Genomic DNA, 19,986 nt, shown 5'->3' with positions numbered 1-19,986 from the left:
ATACGGCATACATAATGAAAAAGCCGTTACGAACATAATTGATGAGTCGATGCCTACGTAAATACATACGTCAATATGTCATTATAAAAATAGAAATACGATGTACTGCATCGTCGCGTTACGTAGATTCGAATATGATCAATGTTATTTTTAGCCCAAGCATCGGACGTAACTTCTCTGCTATCTGACCGGGCCGGCGACGTCACGGGCTAATTGTGGCATCACCAAAACGGTATAGCACGAAGGCGGGAGTGATTCAGCGGTGAAAGTGGTAGATGACGCTCGGCGAGCCTCCGTGCCCACGCGCTCGCGAACTGCTATCCTCATTGTGCGTCCCGCGCTTTTCACGCTCGTACCTCGCGCCATTTTCCCGCGCACGTGGGCGACCGGCGAACCGAGCGAGGCCCTCGCGCGCCATTAACGCAGCCGGCTGAATGAACGCCGAACGCGGGCTGCTCGAGCCGTCCATTGATAACGCGCATCGCACGGGGGCGGCCGCCCCGAGCTCTCAATGCGGCGTGACCCGCGCGACGCGACGCGCGTGCGAAACCTGTGTTCATTTAACAGTAGAGATAGTCATAATCTGTGATCGCGTCAATTATCGTCAAGTGTGCGTGTGGCTGTGCGTATGGTGGTGTGCCAAGTGCGGGGATGCGCTCGTGCGATGCTCTGTGCGATCGCGATGCGCCGGCCGGAGGACGAGGAGTTGGGGCGGGACGGCGACGAGTTTGTCGACATCTCGCACATGCAGCTGTTGGTGGAGGCCGGGCCGAGCGGGCTGCACTACGGGGGCCCGCCGCCGCCGCTCGCGCAGCCGCAGCCCTACGTGCAGTCGCCGGCGCCGCCCGCGCCCTCCACCTCCGTCGACGACCTGTTCGCGCTCTACTTCACGCCGGCTACTCACGGTGAGCCGCCGCTACACCTCCCATAGTCTGCTGCTGTTATCAGACAAGACCAATATAGTTATAGAACTAGAATAAGAATAAGTATGACGAATGAACGCAAATTAGTTATGGGTATGCTAAACATAATATAGTGTATATTATAAGTATTTACATTTAAAAGCACTTATGTACCTTCATAAAAGTTACAGGATTATGTTATTTAAAAAATTCAGTTTTATAAAAATTAATCGCAATCTGCTATACATGGAAGAAAATACACGTGTTATGCATTGATATTCGAATTAAGACCTTATTAAACAATACAACTGAAACCAGCGTATGTGACAGGAAAAGATGCCTCATTAGATAAGGAAAACATCCTTATACCGTTTATCATTATCACCTTAACGAGGTTAGTGTTATCCTAATTCCTACCTCAAGGAAGAATTTGTACGAAAACACCTAAAGGTATAATATTTATTTATTGACCTAGCTGCCCCAACAGACGTTCTGCCCTTGACCCTTTTTCGTGTTTTCGCTCCATAAGAACCTTGTGTCTCAACAAAAACGTAAAAAAAATAAGCAGAAAGGGTCGAGCCATTCTCGAGATTTACACTAAGCAACGGATTTGGCTATTCATTTTTGTTCTATAGAAAATACAGAGAAATAATACAAATTTTACCTTCGATAGAAATCCCTTTACAATTATTGTGTATGTCCGTTTATCCTCTCTCTTGATAAGTGGATCTAGCAATTAAAATGTAAATGTTTCTCTATACTAATAAATATTCATCTACGGAGCGGTACTTGGACTAGAGTATTGAAAATGGACAGGACTAAATCTGAAATAAACAAACGACAAGATCAAAATTATAGTTGCAATACATCACACGCACATCCTAAAAATAATTAATGTCCAAATCTTAATATTTTAAGGCAAACTTCAGTATGAGCGCGTTTGGTATTAAAAATAAACCTTTCTTATGCGAAATGCGCTAGGTATCATCAAAACAGTAGTGTAACAAAAGTATAAAATTATCATCAAGTCAACATCTTTAAGTTATTTTTATATGGTTTGCAACATTACTCATGTTCCTATTCACAACAAAATCTCAAAATGAAAATGTGTAACGCTGGTAACTGTTCTAATTTATTCTTCAAAGATTTCCTTCAAGAGCGACTAGCATCCTTTTAACGAGAACATTCTTTGGACATTTCAACACGTAATTCACAACAACTCTGTAACACGCAATGTGGCCAGCACTTTGCAGCTTCTTGATTCAACTTTCTTGCTCAATAAATGTTTCCCATGAATACGGGGCTAAAATTAGCAATTGTAAAGGTCATTTTTTGCACTTACTGAAAAGTTCCTGATCGCCTTTTAATTGACTTTTTTATACATTTGCTATGACATATCAGGTTAACTGACAGATAAGCTGAATATACCTGGAAGAGATGAAAATGGCCATTAGAATAATAAAGAAAATGCAAGAATAAAGTATTCTGCAGTAGTCAAAAATTCAAAATTAGCAGTTTACCACTACATATAGCAATTATAACTTTTAATAGTTTGTTTCATGACATATTCATTTTTAATCTCAATAAATGATAAAAGATTGAATTCTAAATTACTTATAGAGCTTTTTAAGGTAATAATATAAAGGTTCTCACGTACTGTTCAGTAAGATATAGCTCCTCGTCAGAGTAATGTCGGCCTGAGGTGAAAGCTCATTGATCGTGAATCAAAATACACTGTACGGTTGAAACCAATCCTTTAAATGAGACTTCGTAAGGCCTCCGGACTTCCTACAGTCAAAGTTTTGATTCGGTTTAGAACCAGTTTAAAAATGATATACCTAGGTATTTAGTTTTTTTAGTGGTAGTCATACTTACTTAAAAACAGTAGCAAAATTTTGTGATGTGATGTGATGGAATATATTTTATTTTTGACTAGCGGTCCGCCCCGGCTTCGCCCGTGGTACATATTTCGCAATAAAAGGTAGCCTATGTTCTTTCTCAGGGTCTAAAGATTATCTGTGCCAAATTTCATCAAATTCGGTCCAGTATTTTATGAGCCTATTCATTACAATCAAACAAAGAAACAAACAAAGTTTTCCTCCTTATAATATTAGTGTAGATATATTTGTTTCATATCTTTCGCAAAAAAGACCGCATCAAAATCGGTTGCGTAGTTTTAAAGATTTAAACATACATAAAGACAGAGAAAGCGACTTTGTTTTATAGTTTAATACTATGTAGTGATTTGTAGGATGAAGCGGCTGAATATCCCTTGGGTAGTCAATTGATATTAATATACCTTTAATGATAATCCGCCACTTAAATTCTGAACTTACGCATTACTATGAAACATTCATTAACACCAACCTGAACAAGCATTTACAAACACTGGTCAGCATTCCACACCTTATCGCACCGGACGTCGATCTGTGTCTGCGGTATGGTATCTGCTCAACACTGTATGATGTAACTAGATTAATTATAATGTAATATAAAATAAAATCAAAGTTATTATATACAGATATAGATCAACAGATTATAAGTTGGCAGTATAAACACTAAGTTGTAAATTAATGGTATCAAATATAAAGTGCCACTTTGACACTCAAACCTCAACCTCTATTTGCTATTTTTAAAACTATTTTTAACTCTAAGTTACTAATTATAATATTGGTATATGAACATTGAACGCTAACTTAATTCTATAAAAAATTTAAGTAACAACGTAGAGGCCCTGAATAGTTATAATCGCCCTTAATCGCCTCTATTTTAATTCATGATTAAGAATTTACACAGCCTGTAAATACATGTAATTTCGTTTTCTTTTAAAAATATATTTTCGTATCCATTTGTGAGACTTGGCAATCGTTATAAAGGATGGCAATACTTAAATAAACAAGTATTATACAGGGTGACTGGTAATTCGACGTGATCCTTGAAAGGGGTTATACTAGAGGTCATTTGCAACAAATTAAGTCCAGTTAACCAGGGGTCAAAAATGGATGGTTATTGAGCTATGACGGATTTTGATATGAAAATTTTCTGCCTTTTTACCAAAAATAAAAAAAACTACTACACTGTTAATTATAAAAAAAACTACTACACTGTTAACATTCAATTGATATTTTTTTGAAAGCCGGAGAATGAGCGATCAGTTTAAAAAAAAACTTGCCCAAAACTTGCATCACCTCAAAAAGAAAAGGGTAATAGCTCAATAACCATCCATTTTTGACCCCTGGTTAGCTGGACAAAATTTGTTGCAAATGACCTCTAGTATAACCCCTTTCAAGGATCACGTCGAATTACCAGTCAGCCTGTAGAAGAGTAAATTGATTAACAGAAATCATCAAGTTGCCAATATCTAACACTAAAACTACGTTTTTACGCACAAAACTAACCTACCTTATAAAAACGTACACGTGTATTAAATGACTTATATTGTATTGATGAAAATAAATAATAAATAGTGAACTTGTCCCATAGTTTCCATGGAAACCGAACTATTTTAAGGATAACTGGATAAATTGATGCCCTTTTAGCAAGGATAACGTATTAGCTATATTTCCTTTCTCTTCAATCTGGATATTTACCTCACATTTCTTATTCCCAAACATACGGCTACATCACTTTGAATATTTTGGGGATTTTTATTAAAGAAACTCGAGTGAATATTGGTTTATCCCTTCGATGAGAGTAAATATAGAATTAGCTATCTGATTTCCGTCTTCCTTCAGTCGCGCTTTTAGACACCCAGAAATAATATAATTTCGTATATCTATACTAATATTATAAAGAGGAAAAGTTTGTAATTATGTATGTATGTATGTATGTATGGTTTTCACGCATAAACTACTGGACCGATTTCAAAAATTCTTTCACCATTAGAAAGCTGCATCTTCACTGAACAACATATGCTATATTGCATTTTGAAAAAAAATAGAGATTCTTACCAAAAATGCAATAATGTAACCCAAGGTGTAAAAAATTCCTCAATAAAAGTTCTGTCATCGCGTGCGCTGCGGAATCTATGGAAGATAGAACAACAAATTAATGTTCTACGGTATTATAGAATGGATCAATATCTACAAGAAAGTCCGCGATACCATATGTCCATCTTCAGTAGTTATGTTACTACAACAACTTTTTTACGTTTTCAAAGTAAATAGAAGTGCCGACAGTAATCAAACCATGTTATCCATACTCATATATTAATCCTTATCCCATTAGATGTTTTATTATAGACTGTTTCAATACCAGCAAAATACTTTTTAAATGAAAAGGAATTGGATATTCCATTCAAAAGATATAACGAATTTTTAAAAGTGTCAATCTACAGAAAATAGTAGGTATACTGTTCGAGCAGGCCGTAGTGCGGGACGGGGTGAAGGTGATTTTCATGTGATTAAAAATTAAACCTATAGTCCGACCTATAGTAGACTATAGTAGACTTTTCACTGTCACGATATCGCTATCTATGCGGGTGAAACCGCAGGGCATTGCTAGTTATAAATAAATCTAATACAATTTTAATATAATTCATACAACATAAAATTCAGTTAATTACCTTACTTATATATATTAGATTGGTTGAAAACGCTAATATCATGAACTACTAATTCTAACCAGAGAATTCTTTTCGTTTCAATTTCCTAATATATATAAATATCACGCTATGCCCAATAGCAATAGAGCAGTAGTGAAAAATTTTGAAAAAATATTCTTATTGAGACCTAGTTTATGATACCAGTAACCCATGTATTAATCTGGGAACTTTTTCAATAGAAAAATTACCAGTAAATTGCTAACTAGAGCAATGTAACAGACAGATAGACGATAAGACAAAACTAAAAAGTTTGTTAAAACTTTTCTTACCTTAGCGGCAATATAAAGTTTATTTATTACATTAAATTTACAGACATCCACGTGCCTTCTTCTAAGAACTACCGGCAGCATCGTAGAATTGACTTACATACTTTTCTCTTTTACTAATATGAATCTCCTAGACATATAAGATTGTTTGTAAAAAGTAGAAGATAAATATTTAAGCTGTATTTACCTAGAGCTTCATTCGAGATATATGTAGTCGGTAACAACCTTTCTATGTACTGAATGAATCTATCACGTGATCATTTGATGTCACATTATAGACTTATCATTCTTGGATATTTTATAGCAGAAAAAGAAACCCATATCACTCCCTAGCCTTCTAAATATCTGCTGACACAAAAATCATATCATAAATCGATCCGATGCTACTTGAAAGTACTTAATATTACTAATTATTGGACTACCCTGCCAGTCTCTTAGTGAACGTGTTCAACTACAGATCTACAGAGTTTCAGTCCAGATTTTGGTCATAAAAAATATTACTAGATTTTATCTAATTTTCACGTGTAAAGATGTCAGTCTTTCTCATATCGTTTCGGTCCTCCTTCCCATTGGTCAGATAAAGTGAATAGAATAATGAATGTCTTGAATTTTGAAGTATTCATAATCTTATCTATAACTAGCTGTTTCCGGCGGTTTCACCAACATTGCTTTGCTCCTGTTCGTCTTAGCCTTCCTCGATAAATGGGCTATCCAACACTGAAAGAATTTTTCAAATCGGACCAGTAGTTCCTGAGATTAGCGCGTTCAAACAAACAAACAAACTCTTCAGCTTTATAATACATATTAGTATAGATTTTGCGCAGCCTACGGTCGATGTTCACCGTCATAGAATTTCAGAATAATACTTATACATCATAATAACTGAGACTAATTGAAAAAAAACGTCTTTTACACTCAAAGCACAGTTGTGATAGAAACTCTATACTAGGTATATTTCAGAACTTAAGTACCTTCATAGAAGTAGTCGTATTCTCTAAATTTTTTTCTACCTTGTAAGTTTTTCTGATTAACTAAAATATTATATTGTTTATTATCCAACTCTATATCATGTCCAATGGCGTGGTTTAAATAATAAATATAGGTATTGCGAATAAAAATTAATTTAAGCATCCGCACCATTGCCACTTAAAAAATTTGTTTACATTTCACGTGAAAACAGGCTTATCATCAAAATAATTTTACATATATAAGGGATAAAAATCCCAGATTTTAATTACTTATGAAACATTGTTTTTCCTTTAACCGTACACCTAATCTGAAAATCAATAACACTAGAACCCATAAACAAATCTAAATATAAACGAAACCTATTTTGTCCATAAGAGCTTTCGACTAACACAAAGTTAATCTTACTAGCTATTAGTACTTGAAAAGAGGAGGAGTTATGAAAAACTGCTAGCGTGTGATTGGTTCTAGTAAATATTTTCTCTTTTGCGAAACCGTTGTACGAAATTATCAGCCAATGAGGTTCGGTCAAACGGGATTTTATATTTCGATTCTGTATTTACGCGAACTATGGTTCGCTAGACGTGTAGGTTGCTAATAATCTAGACACATTCTTTTATTCTGTTTTTGTGTTTGCCGTTCAATACGAATGTAGTAGTCGTCGTATAAACTTTATTATAAAATTTTACTAGAAGAAAAGATATGATATGATATGAATTATTTTAAATTAAGTTACAAAATATCACAAACTATTTTATAAATATCAGAAAAACACGAGAATATGTATAAAAACCTATAGTTTATTTAATAACTGTAACATACACTTAACATTGCACTGATTCTCAAAAAGCTCTGCCAGCATTAAATTGAATAAATTAAATTCGTAGACAGAGAAACCAAATTAGTCATGGTCACATAGATAAAAAAAAAATAAACAGAATACATCGATTACATAATTAAAGAAAAATATTTAAATTGAATTCCATTTTCAAACACAAAATATAAAAGTTTGCCTACACCACATAAGCTAATCAATCCTTTGTTTCAAACTTCCAAAGCATGATATAAATAGCAAGAAATCAGGTAATAAATATCTGTTACCATGTCGAAATGACACAGATGCCAATTAACTTTTTCATTTTGACTGTAATCCAGTTAGCGACAACTTATAAATAGATGGAATCAAATAATTTGAATGACAAATTGATCACAATGTTTCATTAATTATAATGAATCGCGGCATTTGGCAAAGGTGCAAAATGATTACAACATTTATTAAATATTTCAAATATTCCATCCGACAAAATGTTTTATAATACAGATTGAATAACGTTTTATTTTTTGAGAAACACGCGTTTATTATTTACACCTGTATGTAACCGACTCCCTATTCCAGACTCGATTTTGATCGGCTTTAAATGAACAGAATTAATTAAAACTTTGTATACATATCAAGGATCAGTGAAAATATGATTTCATGAGTTTCAGAGTGCTTTTTAACAATATTAATTACTAGCTTTCCGCCCGCGGCTTCGCCCGCGTTTTCAAGGAAAAGCCCGCATAGTTCCCGTTCCCGTGGGATTTCCGGTTTAAAACTTATCCTATGTGTTAATCCAAGTTACCCTCTATATGTGTACTAAATTTCATTGTAATCGGTTCAGTAGTATTTGCATGAAAGAGTAACAAACACACACATACAAATCCATCCTCACAAACTATCGCATTTATAATAGACTAGCTGCTCTGCGCGGTTTCACCCCCGTGGCTCCACTCCTGTTGGTCGTAGCGTGATGATATATACCCTATAACCTTCCTCGATAAATGAGCTATCTAACGCCGAAAGGATTTTTCAAATCGGACCAGCAGATCTCGAGCTTAGCGCGTTCAAACAAACAAACAAACAAACTCTTCAGCTTTATAATACATATTTATAATACATAATAGATATTAATATAGGATTTTAACAAAAGACAGTTCTAAAATATTCAATATTTATGTTATGATTAGAATAATTTTCACACATACTTTCTTTGGTTAACAATTTTAATAGGTAATACCTACATGAAAATAAAACACCAAATACAAGAATTATTTTTTAATAAAAAAAAATAGTTTACAAAATCATAGAGCATAAATTCAGACATTTCCAAACACAGAAGCTACGAATCTCATGATCTTTATTTAGTAGTCCACACGTACCAACCATTCCTTCCTAGTTGCTCCAATTCGCGGCACATCAAAGCAATCAGAAGCACAGTTAACATGCAATAGCATCACAAAGCACCCAAAGATGGCGGGTGTCACGTAAGAGCGCGTCAAAAAAGGCGCATCCCACGCGTCATGCGTCACTTTGGGCGCGTCGGCGCGTCAGAGGAGCCCACATAGAGCATTACACCTTGCCCCAAGATGACCGATACGGCTTTGATACGCCGCGTGGTAGCCGCACGTGCTTTGTACCACCGCGTGATCTTGATGCCTGAGAAGAAAAGCCTGCGGTAAAACAAAGCTGAAACACTAATTATGTAACTTGTAAAAAGACGTTTTGATATTCTTCGAAACTTATTCACAACCAAAATCTAGCCTCAACTTCAACTGCAAATACCTTTAGCAGTTTAAACAGCGATTTTTGGCTGTTAAAATTTGACAGATCGATAATCATGTTTAACTTGTGGTGCAAGACAACTTGTGTAGTTAAACAGAATTTTATGCTTAAATAAAATTTTAAAGATGTTTAACTGCTTGGTAAAAGTCACCCTTAGTCAGGCAATATACACCGCTTAGCTCAAACTCAATCATTTATTTATACAATTTGGCTTCTACTACACTTTTGAAACGTCATAACATACGTATTCTTACCGTTTACCACCGATTCGGAAAGCATCTATATGGAGAAAAACCGGCAAGAAACTCCATAGTTGCTCTTTTAACATCATGTCAATGTTATATTGTAATTTTACATAATATGTAACTAAAAAATAAATAATCGTTTATTTTCCACTATTATTTGCCACATACATTTAATGACCCAGTAGTTAGTATAGTTATAAACTATTTTTCAGGAGCCTGTGTTCACACTAAGTTATATAACACTACTACAATGGCGTATATACGAGTTCATTCATCTAATTAGACATAATTTAAATATCATAATGATGCCAAAGCACTGTACAGTGGCTCTTTTAACATACGATCAACTTATTTATATTTACTGGTTATTGTCTATTTGTCGTGAAACGTCTTTGAGATCGGTAGTTACCATACACGGGTGCCATTTCAGAGAACCCGACATTAATAACTACAGAACAATTCGTAGAATAAAGTTATTCATATATCATAGGCGTACATAGACAGTTTTCTGATATGAAAATATTTAGAATTAAGTACATCCGGGTTTCTTTAAATATTTAACACTAAAAGCGACTTGCTGACAAATGTTTCACATTAAAATCAATAGTCGTGTGCCAACACAATTTCACCTGATTTTTTAAGGTTCTATGTATAATTATTTATCTGTTCTTTGTTGTATTTATGAAATAGAGAAAATACAAACAGATAGATAGAATATATCTACTTTAGATGGTAAAAGCTCCGTTCACCCTTTAACTTTTTACATTTTAAAAACTATGATTTTGCTCTACAATCTCAAAAAACAAAACACAAACAAATCTATCCAAAGACCAATTTCTGTGATTTTTCACCCATGAAAATTGAGTCGATTAAGTCAGCATTGACCATTGTCTGTTTACGCGATAGTTGGATTCAATACGCATTGTTTATGCAGACCGCACCTGCAACCCGCGCTCAATGACAAGGAACAATCGCGATCATTAGGGACCATTGACATTCGTCTTGTCTCACTTGATGCTTCTCAAACTTTGTAAGATATAAAGGACGATGGAGTTTCGAAGGTTTTCTGTAAAACATGTATCTGCATTTAAAATTAATTGTTTGAGAAAAAAAAAGAATTTTGTTAGGTATATTGACATGATTTTTAAAGAGCAACTATGGAGTTTCTTGCCGGTTCTTCTCCATAGATACTGCTTTCCGAATCGGTGGTAAATGTTAAAAATATATAATGACAATTCGAAAGTGCTTCTAAAAGAAGTCTATTTGAATAAAAGTTTGAGTTTGTTGAACCTAAGCATTCATAATATTTAGAATTAGTAAATAGAAAAGGCAAAATAACATTATGAATTCATCTTATAGGAGAAGGATTGAATAAACAATAATTAGACGTTGAAATAAGATTTTGATAAAATAATCTATCAAATTTGATTTCCACACAAATATAACAGTTTGGAAATCCCTGACCAGTCCACAAACATTGAGCAAGTTAATTTAAAAGTCGATAAATTATTGCTAATGCCCAATTTGTGGGCTAACAATAGTCGTTCCCGCAATTACTTAAACGTTGTAGGTACTGATACGATCTATGAAATGTTGTCTCACTCTTACAGTAACACAAGATCTGACAACTTGGAATTTAAGCTTTTCTCATAGAATTTTGTAAAGGTTAACAAGATAATTTCGTTCAGTTCGAGAAATTAGAAATTAGAAATCAATATAACTATTTCTCGGTTTAGAAACTGTTATTGTAATGTGAATGGTCTTACATATACGTTACATACACATTACATACATGTTAGGTATTTATATTATTATACATATCGTACAATGCAATGAGCGCGTGCCGCATATAGATAAGCTGGTCTATAACATGTGATATTGAATATTAAAATAAAGTTATAATTATAATTTACATTTTACTTATTTAGCAAAGAATTGCAGAACTAACAATAACAACAGAAAGCTGCGCAATTTCCGTACAAAGCTAATATTTAGTAAGGATAAGGATACGCAAATCTCTTTAAAAAAGTTGATTTTTATGATCTGACTTTAGAAACTAAATAATACGGGGTTTTATTAATTGTATACTTTAACACCTTTCAAACACAACCCACGTGACATGTCTTTGGCAGACATAAAATAACCGCGTAAAATCAAAACAAGTGAACACGATCTGTCATTTCGCTTGAATCCCATCAATCCACATCAATCAGTTCCAATGTCCGCTGCGTAAATAAAAATAAGATTGCTTTAACAAAAGGTTACAGTATGAGTCACAAATGTTATTCAAGCGGCGTACGGAGTTTAGCAAATGTGAGCATAAAATATTCACGTCACTTTGAGATCTACTTATCTCCGACCGGAAGACGGTGGCAAACGTTTTGTTCTAAATCAGTGTACGGTTCGCAAATAAAGTGTATATTATATGACATGTGTTTATGTGAATGGGCGTAGGATAATGGTGCAGAGATTAGTCTAAACAACAATAAATACTATCCGAATAGTAGACAAAATACATTAACAAAATATCAAAAAATACAGAGAAAAATTGTAGTCGTCTGCAATTAAAAAAAAAATCTAAATGTGTGTTCGAATTAGCAGCCAGCAATATTGAAACTGTTTACAACATAGCCCACGTATCGCGTCGAGTTTGATATTAGAGATTGATCATTGGCAGATTTAATATAATAGAGTCGGCCCAATTGACTATGTCGGAGATAGAACGCTATTTTATTGGCACGCGCTTAAAATATTCTTCATTGTTGATATGAAAGCACGCCCATTATACCGTATTGTCACCAACAAGAGCGCAGATTGCTATATTCCTGAATGTATGTTTTGCATATTGAAGCAATTGTATTGCTTCTTAATAATATGAACGACTATTATTGAATAAGAATTTACTTTAAAAGAGAATATTTGAATGACATTTATAATGATACATTTCGACTTGTAGAGTCGATCAATTAGCGTTAATTTAACGGTAGGTACTAATACGGTTATTTTTTTTATAATAAGTATAGAAGAACCGGCATGTGTCGTTCAACCAGGTAATAATCACTTAGGAAGGAGTATAGAAGTATTTTACGAGTTAATCTCAATCCTAATGAATACAAAAAAAAAAGATAAAACTCGGCCAAGTAGGTACCTACTGTGACACAATAATTTTCTACATACATTATTTAGCATTACTTTCATAGAATTTCTACGTCAGTCGTTGCTTACAATAAATCGTGTTTAAACATTTTTAATCCTTTAAATTAAACATAAAATGAAATAAAGCACAGAGTACAGATGGCACAGAATACAGATACTATCGCAAGCATTCCGGCTCGCACGTGACAGACAAACGGCTACCGTGTCCGTGATCACTGTATAGTTATAGATGTATGGAGTTGATCTTTCTTCCTGTTGTTAACTGTAAGTTTGGTTAGAAGTTTGAGGTAAAAAGTGTTATTGAGTGAAATCTAATACATATTATAAAGATGAAGAGTTTGTTTGTTTGAACGCGATAATCTCAGGAACTACTTGTCCGATGTTATTAAATAAATAATTCGTTCGGTGTTAGATAGCCCATATATCGAGGAAGGCTATAGGCTATATATATATATATATATCATCACGCTAAGACCAACAGGAGCGGAGCAATGCGGGTAAAACCGCATGGCACAGCTAGTCGTAGGAATGTACCTATCTACACTCTACCTACTTAGTATTGTTGAAATTTTAATTTATATTTGTAATATTACTATCCTAAACTGACTTAATAGTAAGTATGGATGCTGACCATGTAGTAGAGCCATCAATTTATGAAATTATCTGATTTTTTTAATGTTGATTACCTGTATTTGATTCCAATTTGACTAAAATCTCTAACATAATATCGCTGTCTTATACTTTATAACGAATCGAAGTGTAATAAATAAAATTAAACTACTTATGTAACGTATTTATAATTCCAGAAAAGCTTTTCTTTTAAAATTACAAGATTAATAATACTCTTATTACCCACAAACGCAATTCAAATTAGCATATCTTTAAACGAAATAGAATAACAAACGCACAGACATTATTCAGCTAAAACCTTAATCTTGTAAGATTTTTTACTGAAAATTTTATTTAATTTGTCGTCTAAATTTAATAGCGTATGGTAGAACAACTGGAGTTGTGCCAAAATTCGTCACATTTCGAGTTTTGTGCAATCGTCCTATTTTTTAAGACTATAAGCGTCGCGGCGGGAGTTCACGCGCTCAGAAATAAATACCAACACGAATGTTTGTTAGATTAATCGTGTTCACCTGTTGGGAATTGTGGCATCTGTACAACAATATACTTTTATTGTGGTATAAATACGAGTCGTACTATTTGTTTCTGAAATTTGTTACGCTATTAACATGCGATTTTGATTGTCTCATGTAGAGTAGGTACACGCAAAATTTTATATTTCAATAGTTGAGAGAAACTTCAAGTAGTATTTTTCTATCACAATTTTAATTTCTTTAACGAGAACTTGTTAACAACTAAGCAAATATTTTATTACGATTCAGGACTATTAAAATCCAAGGTCAAGGATTTTTTTGCAGTCAATAGAATGCAATTAATTATAGAGTTTTATACAAGCTTGGGGAAAAGGTAGAAAAGAGTAGTAGAGGTAGAGTAAGAAATAGGTTAGAAATTACAACTAATAAAACAGCGCTTTTTATTCATTATTTATTCTTAGGTTAATCAAAACTGTACATTCACCTTGAAAGATTTCATATTATATTCCAGTCACAACACAATCTTGTATAACATATCCACTTAAAACACAAAGCAGAATTCACTTCAATTTGAACGCCAATCAGTCACAGCATCAGACAAAGCAAGTGTTCATTAATTCATCAAGTAATTAACTGTCGCGTGCCCTCATTGAATCATCACTAATGTAATATACAGGCTAATAGAAAAAAAGCGGATACTCTAATTGATGGCAGACCCTGACCGGTCAATGCAGTTTCGACACGTCGTATGACATGTCTTGTGGATAGCGGTCTATTAATCTTGACTTATAATATGATGCTAGTATGGTACATTGACTTAGCTTTTAAAATTTACTTTATTTTGACGTGCAAACTCAATGAATAAAATTTATCAAAACATTTTTTTTTGTCTATGTGTTTAGTCACCATTTATTGCTTACCTTGCATTCGACTTCATGTGTTTGCAATTTGCTCTCAATAAGAGGATGCTGCCATTCCTGCATAAATAAACTGGGTAACAAACTCGTAAACTTACTTCCATAAGTATGGAATTTGGTTTGAAAACAATCCATTATGTAACTTGACTCAAATCTAGCAATAACCATACTGAATAGCTATGCTAATTCCACTTTCATGTAACCTATGTCCAATTGCCTTAATATTATTGTCCACAAAGCACATAAAAAGAACATAATATTCCAAATACAACGGGAAAACATTCCTAAACATAAGAAACTAACTAAGCACCTATTAACTCTAGATGCAACAAGTCTCGAACATTCTTTGTAGTTAACAATGGTGGCACTATGTAGAAACGATTGGACTGTTAAAAGCCTATAAAGGCCAGTTTAAAAGGTGGAAAGCATTGCTTTAATCAGGGGGACACTTTTACTTCACTCCTGTTCATGTTACAATTTAAATAAATTGTTTCCTTCTACATTATGAAGGACAGGTCCGAGGTAACGTTCTTTTATTGTTCTTTGACTCATTCATTACTGCAAAAGTCTTATTTAACACTATCGTGCAACAGGCCAGGCAACAATTACCATTTTCAAGTTCTTCAAGATTTATATTCTCGTAAAAAGTATCCAATAGGTAGAAATAACTACAGTAGTAGAGTTTACACTTATTTTTTCTAGGCCGCATGAAAGTTATTTCATTTGCACCGTTTGCCAAAACCAAACTGAACCTTGCAAGAAATACCAATACTACACTACCATTACTCCACATAACTGCAACAAACACGTGACCAGGCGGACCCTTACGACACATATATTTACGGGCACAAGTAATTGCGGTCAGGACCCCGACACGCTCATCTAATTAGAGCCGTCTGCGAGCGCGTCTAATGTGACCAAAATGACGGTTCATTAGGTTATGCAGCTGACTAGATACGCAAAGGATATTATGTTCTTTTGTTTGTTGTAGTGTCAAATATATTTTCTAGATCCCTTATGGGAGGCACGTGTCTCTGCAGTGGGAACATCATGTATGGGCTGATGATGATGATTATATTTTCTAGTTGGTGGTTTCTGGTATAAGTCATGTTACTAAGGTAAGGTTTTATATTTCTACACCAATAATAGGTAATAGTTACTTTGATAGAATTAATAAAAACGAGAAAACAAAAGGAACGAAGAAATTAGTTCTAAATAAGAGTAACAATAAGGATCATATTTTGCTAATAATACAGTGAATTTAAATAGTATATTTACTGTATGTTGTGTGCCTTCATAGTTCACAATACAACAGTTATTTTCAATTATATCAGGACAAATTTTAATACGAAAACACATACACAAATATTATATTACTATTTACTAATAATAAACAGACATTATGTCTTAATACTATATAATAAACAGCGCCCTAAAATTTCCATTGTATCGTAAATATTGCACACATTATGAGCATGTGCAATTAATTTATGTCAGCAATAAATGGACTTCATAACATTATACCAGAAGTAATCTGTGTCTAATTGACGATACGCTCGTTTTGAACTACGCAACTGCAATAAAATCTGTTGCTGAATATATTTTGTTTAATAATATTGCGGTAATCACAACTTTAGTTACATTGTTGAACAGGTATCTCTAGTAGACTACAGGCCCATGTTAAAAAGTTATGGGTCATTTGAACCACCAGGTGACCTATCTAGAACGATATAAGAGCATAAAATAATAAGATTCAGCACTATGCCGTCACTTAAGTAAGCTGTCCAACTGAGTGCAGATGAGAATTCGACAATATATGAAGTTGATACTTCAAAGATATAAGAATCAGTCTTGATTGTGTCTAACGTTTCGGACTTCGTTTAGTTTTGGGGTGGTTTTTCTACAGCCATTATGATAAATAAATAAAATAATGTATGCAATATTAATATTTATTATATCATATTCTATTAAAACAGTATTTGCAAACGTATGCGGTGTGGTTAAAGTACTCTATTGACAAGCAAAAGCATTGTTGAGGCAAATTACATTTTTAACAAGAGTTTAGTAGCTACAGTAACTTTACACAAGTTACAAGTTTTTTTTAAGCAAATTTTTTATTTTTTATTAAGTTTCTTTCAAAGCAAACGTAAGCACACACACACACAACACACTATTTTAGCCTTCATTTCACGTTTTATCAATTAAACAACAGATAACAAAGTTAATAATCCATTTATTAAATAAAGTATCTAGTATATCTAATTATTGCTGTCCTAATTTTAAACATCTTTAACCGCTGAAAGAAATTGTAAAGGACAAACGTTTCCCAGAATAGTTTTAATGCAAATAAGTATTTAAAAAACAATACCCAAAACATGAATAATGAGAGCGAGAAAATACGGAGAGCCAATATGCTATAACACCAAATTTAAACAAGCTAAACTAAAAGAACCTCTGCAGATTTAATTTATCGGGAAAGAAGAATAAAGAACACACCGATATAAAATCGTGCAAAAATCTTTAAATTTCAATATAAAGGAAATATTGCTACAAACCAAGACTATATTCGAATGATTTGACGTTGATTCGTGCTGTATATCAAACTGACAGGCCGCAAGTCCGCCGACGACAAATGCTATTGTAATCCAACATTGATTTACACAATATTATTGTAGCAGAATACATTTCAGTTATACTACAAGTTTAGGAGGTCTGTCTGGCCACGTCGTCTGCTAAAATAAACCCCATTATATTCACCAATATTTTGATGTGTTAAGTAATTTAACTTTTTCTGCTACTTTTAAGCAAAATAAAACGGTCGCATATGTAATTATTCAATAATTTAAACACAGTTCATACAATCTTTGTTAGAAATCTCGTAAGTTCTCGGACGTATTAGTTTAATAAATAGCAGATATGACTATCAGTAGGTAGTTTGTGTATCTAATTCAACTTTTAGGCTCGGGTAGCACAAATATTATCTTAAAGACTTAAAAAAAACCTTCATTTGCAGTTACTTCAATTATTTACCATTACATATAACAATTTTTCCACATGAATGGATCTAGCAAACAATTTGTACAAATGATGTGGCGTTAACATTGTATAAGGTAAAAAGTAAAAACATCGCAATCGAGCTACATAACAGTCACGCGTTTTTTCAACATCAAACGTGTTAAATCACTAAAATCAAAAACAAATATTGCTAACTCTATCAAAACAAGAGTGGGTGGTATCGCCAAATATGTACATTTTATGTCGGTTTTGCGCACGGAATCGTTAATAAAAAATAATACACTAAATCCAAAGACGATTTTAGAAGCATATGGTTGTGTGTTGGCGGGCTCTAATCCGTGTTAGCAAAACTTGCAGGCCTTACCTTGACTCCTACGCTATAATGAGCAACTAATGTTACTTAGTAAGGACGAATTCAAATAATAACTAGCTGTCTCGACGTGAAAGTTTGACTATGAATGAATAAGCCTATTGTGCTAGATAAAATACAGAATAAAACTAAACATACAGCTTATGATGGGCAAAAGCTCTTACTGATATAAGCTATCTGTACCAACCCGATTTATATGATATATCGCTTCAGAAAGTCTACAAAATAATACAGATAACTTATACACATCTTATAAACATTGTAAGATATAACTTCAGGTAAAGAAAAGAAGTCTATGAAAAATAAAAATCAGTAAACCATTTTATGAACTCATTCATACTTCATGATCTATATCGTAGATTACAATCACATTACAATATAAGTTTAATAACCTTTACAAATCCCTCAGGATTCTGATCAAACTACATGGCCAAATCAGCCCTAAATCTATAAAACCACGTGATAATCACATCTGGCTAATTGCTAACATTTAAAGCAAAGGCATGAATGAAACGCGCGCCGCCCACGACGGCTCCATTCATACTGAGCGGCCCTGCGCCTCAATGCCGACCCACTACATACGTAACCTTACACACACTACGATTTTCAATTAATGATTACGTAATTGTTTTTTAATTGTGCGCTTCATTGGGGAATTGGGATGTGGTTTTTGCAAGCTACTGTTTGGATTGAGTTACCGAAGATACGAATCATGGCTACTGGATTTTGACGTCGATTCTTGTTGCGGTTGGTTGTTAAAAGTTAATTGTAACGTGCAAATATAACTGTGCAACTAAAAGTATTTCTTGTACTTATGTCATAGATTGATAGGAACCAATTGAAGTACCTGTAGGTATTACCTATAGGTCACTGGACAAAGAATGTATTCATTCAAAGCATAGTTCATCTAACTTCAAAATTTACCTCATAGTTATAAAAAAAAAGACGGGTTGCACTCCGGGAGTGCCGGCAGAAGTGAAAACTTAATTATTAACGTTCAGCATGTTTGATATTTTAGAATGGTATCCGTCTTACGCATGGAATATAAGGGCTAAAAAAAACATCCGTCTTACGCTTTTTCGATCAGGCCACGTGTCCTGACGCGAGTTTAAGATTTTATATACCCAACGCCGCTAAAGAAGTTTTCACTTCAAAAATTTGGTGTCTCCAGTAAAATAACGAGTGAAAAATTACCTAAGCTTCTTATTTATATCTTATAAGTATATCTTATTTTAAGGATAAACATAACAAAAATCTAAATGCATTTTATAAAGAGATATATCAGAGTTATGAATAAGAGAGATGAAGATAAAAGGATGTATCCTGTCCAGCGACGGCGTTTGGTGTGACATGATTCATAACAAAACCTGTTTTTATCTTATATTAAAGTCACTCATAATTTGCTCCGTCTTTCTTCTATTTATATTCACATTAGCCATATTATAGTAACGGTCGAGATCAAAAACCCAATACTGAATTCATTTAATTAATACAGTCATTTCAATTACATCTTGTATAACTGGCGCATGTGTCAATTTCACCGCAAGTATTCTCAATTCCAATCTTTGTTTTGTTTATTTTATTATACGCAAAATACGCAGCAATAAATTGAAAGTCAACTACGCTTAAATTGCAGCCATGTGGAACCTCTATCCATTAAATAAATTTCAACTGAAGGTAATTGCAGGCAAAGTACATAATGCTCGGGCATGACGAGACAATCCTGTAATTTATAGGCCAATTTCCATGCATTTTCTTTACAAATGTGAAAGGTTGTCCACGTGCGACCGAAAAGGGTAGAGTTCAAAGTCGGAGATTATTGTAAAATACACTTTTAGAGT

General features: G+C 33.8%; 1 protein-coding gene across 1 annotated transcript in view; it reads left to right on the top strand.

The window, feature by feature from the left end:
• Window positions 1-463: 463 nt before the first annotated feature.
• The window catches only part of sr (zinc finger domain-containing protein striped), a 35,765-nt gene continuing 16,242 nt past the window's right edge, over window positions 464-19,986 (top strand). Inside the window, exon 1 of the mRNA XM_090109562.1 lies at window positions 464-905. Within this exon, the coding sequence (XP_089965688.1) occupies window positions 629-905 (277 nt within the window). The 5' untranslated portion in view covers window positions 464-628. The remainder of the gene's footprint in view (window positions 906-19,986) is intronic.

Source organism: Colias eurytheme, chromosome 14 (genome assembly GCF_061535395.1).
Source record: "Colias eurytheme isolate Ceu_HAF_F1 chromosome 14, ilColEury1 Martin Lab GWU primary, whole genome shotgun sequence".
Taxonomy (NCBI): domain Eukaryota; kingdom Metazoa; phylum Arthropoda; class Insecta; order Lepidoptera; family Pieridae; genus Colias; species Colias eurytheme.
Note: the sequence above shows the minus strand (reverse complement) of the source record. Positions and strands in the feature narration are given on the sequence as shown.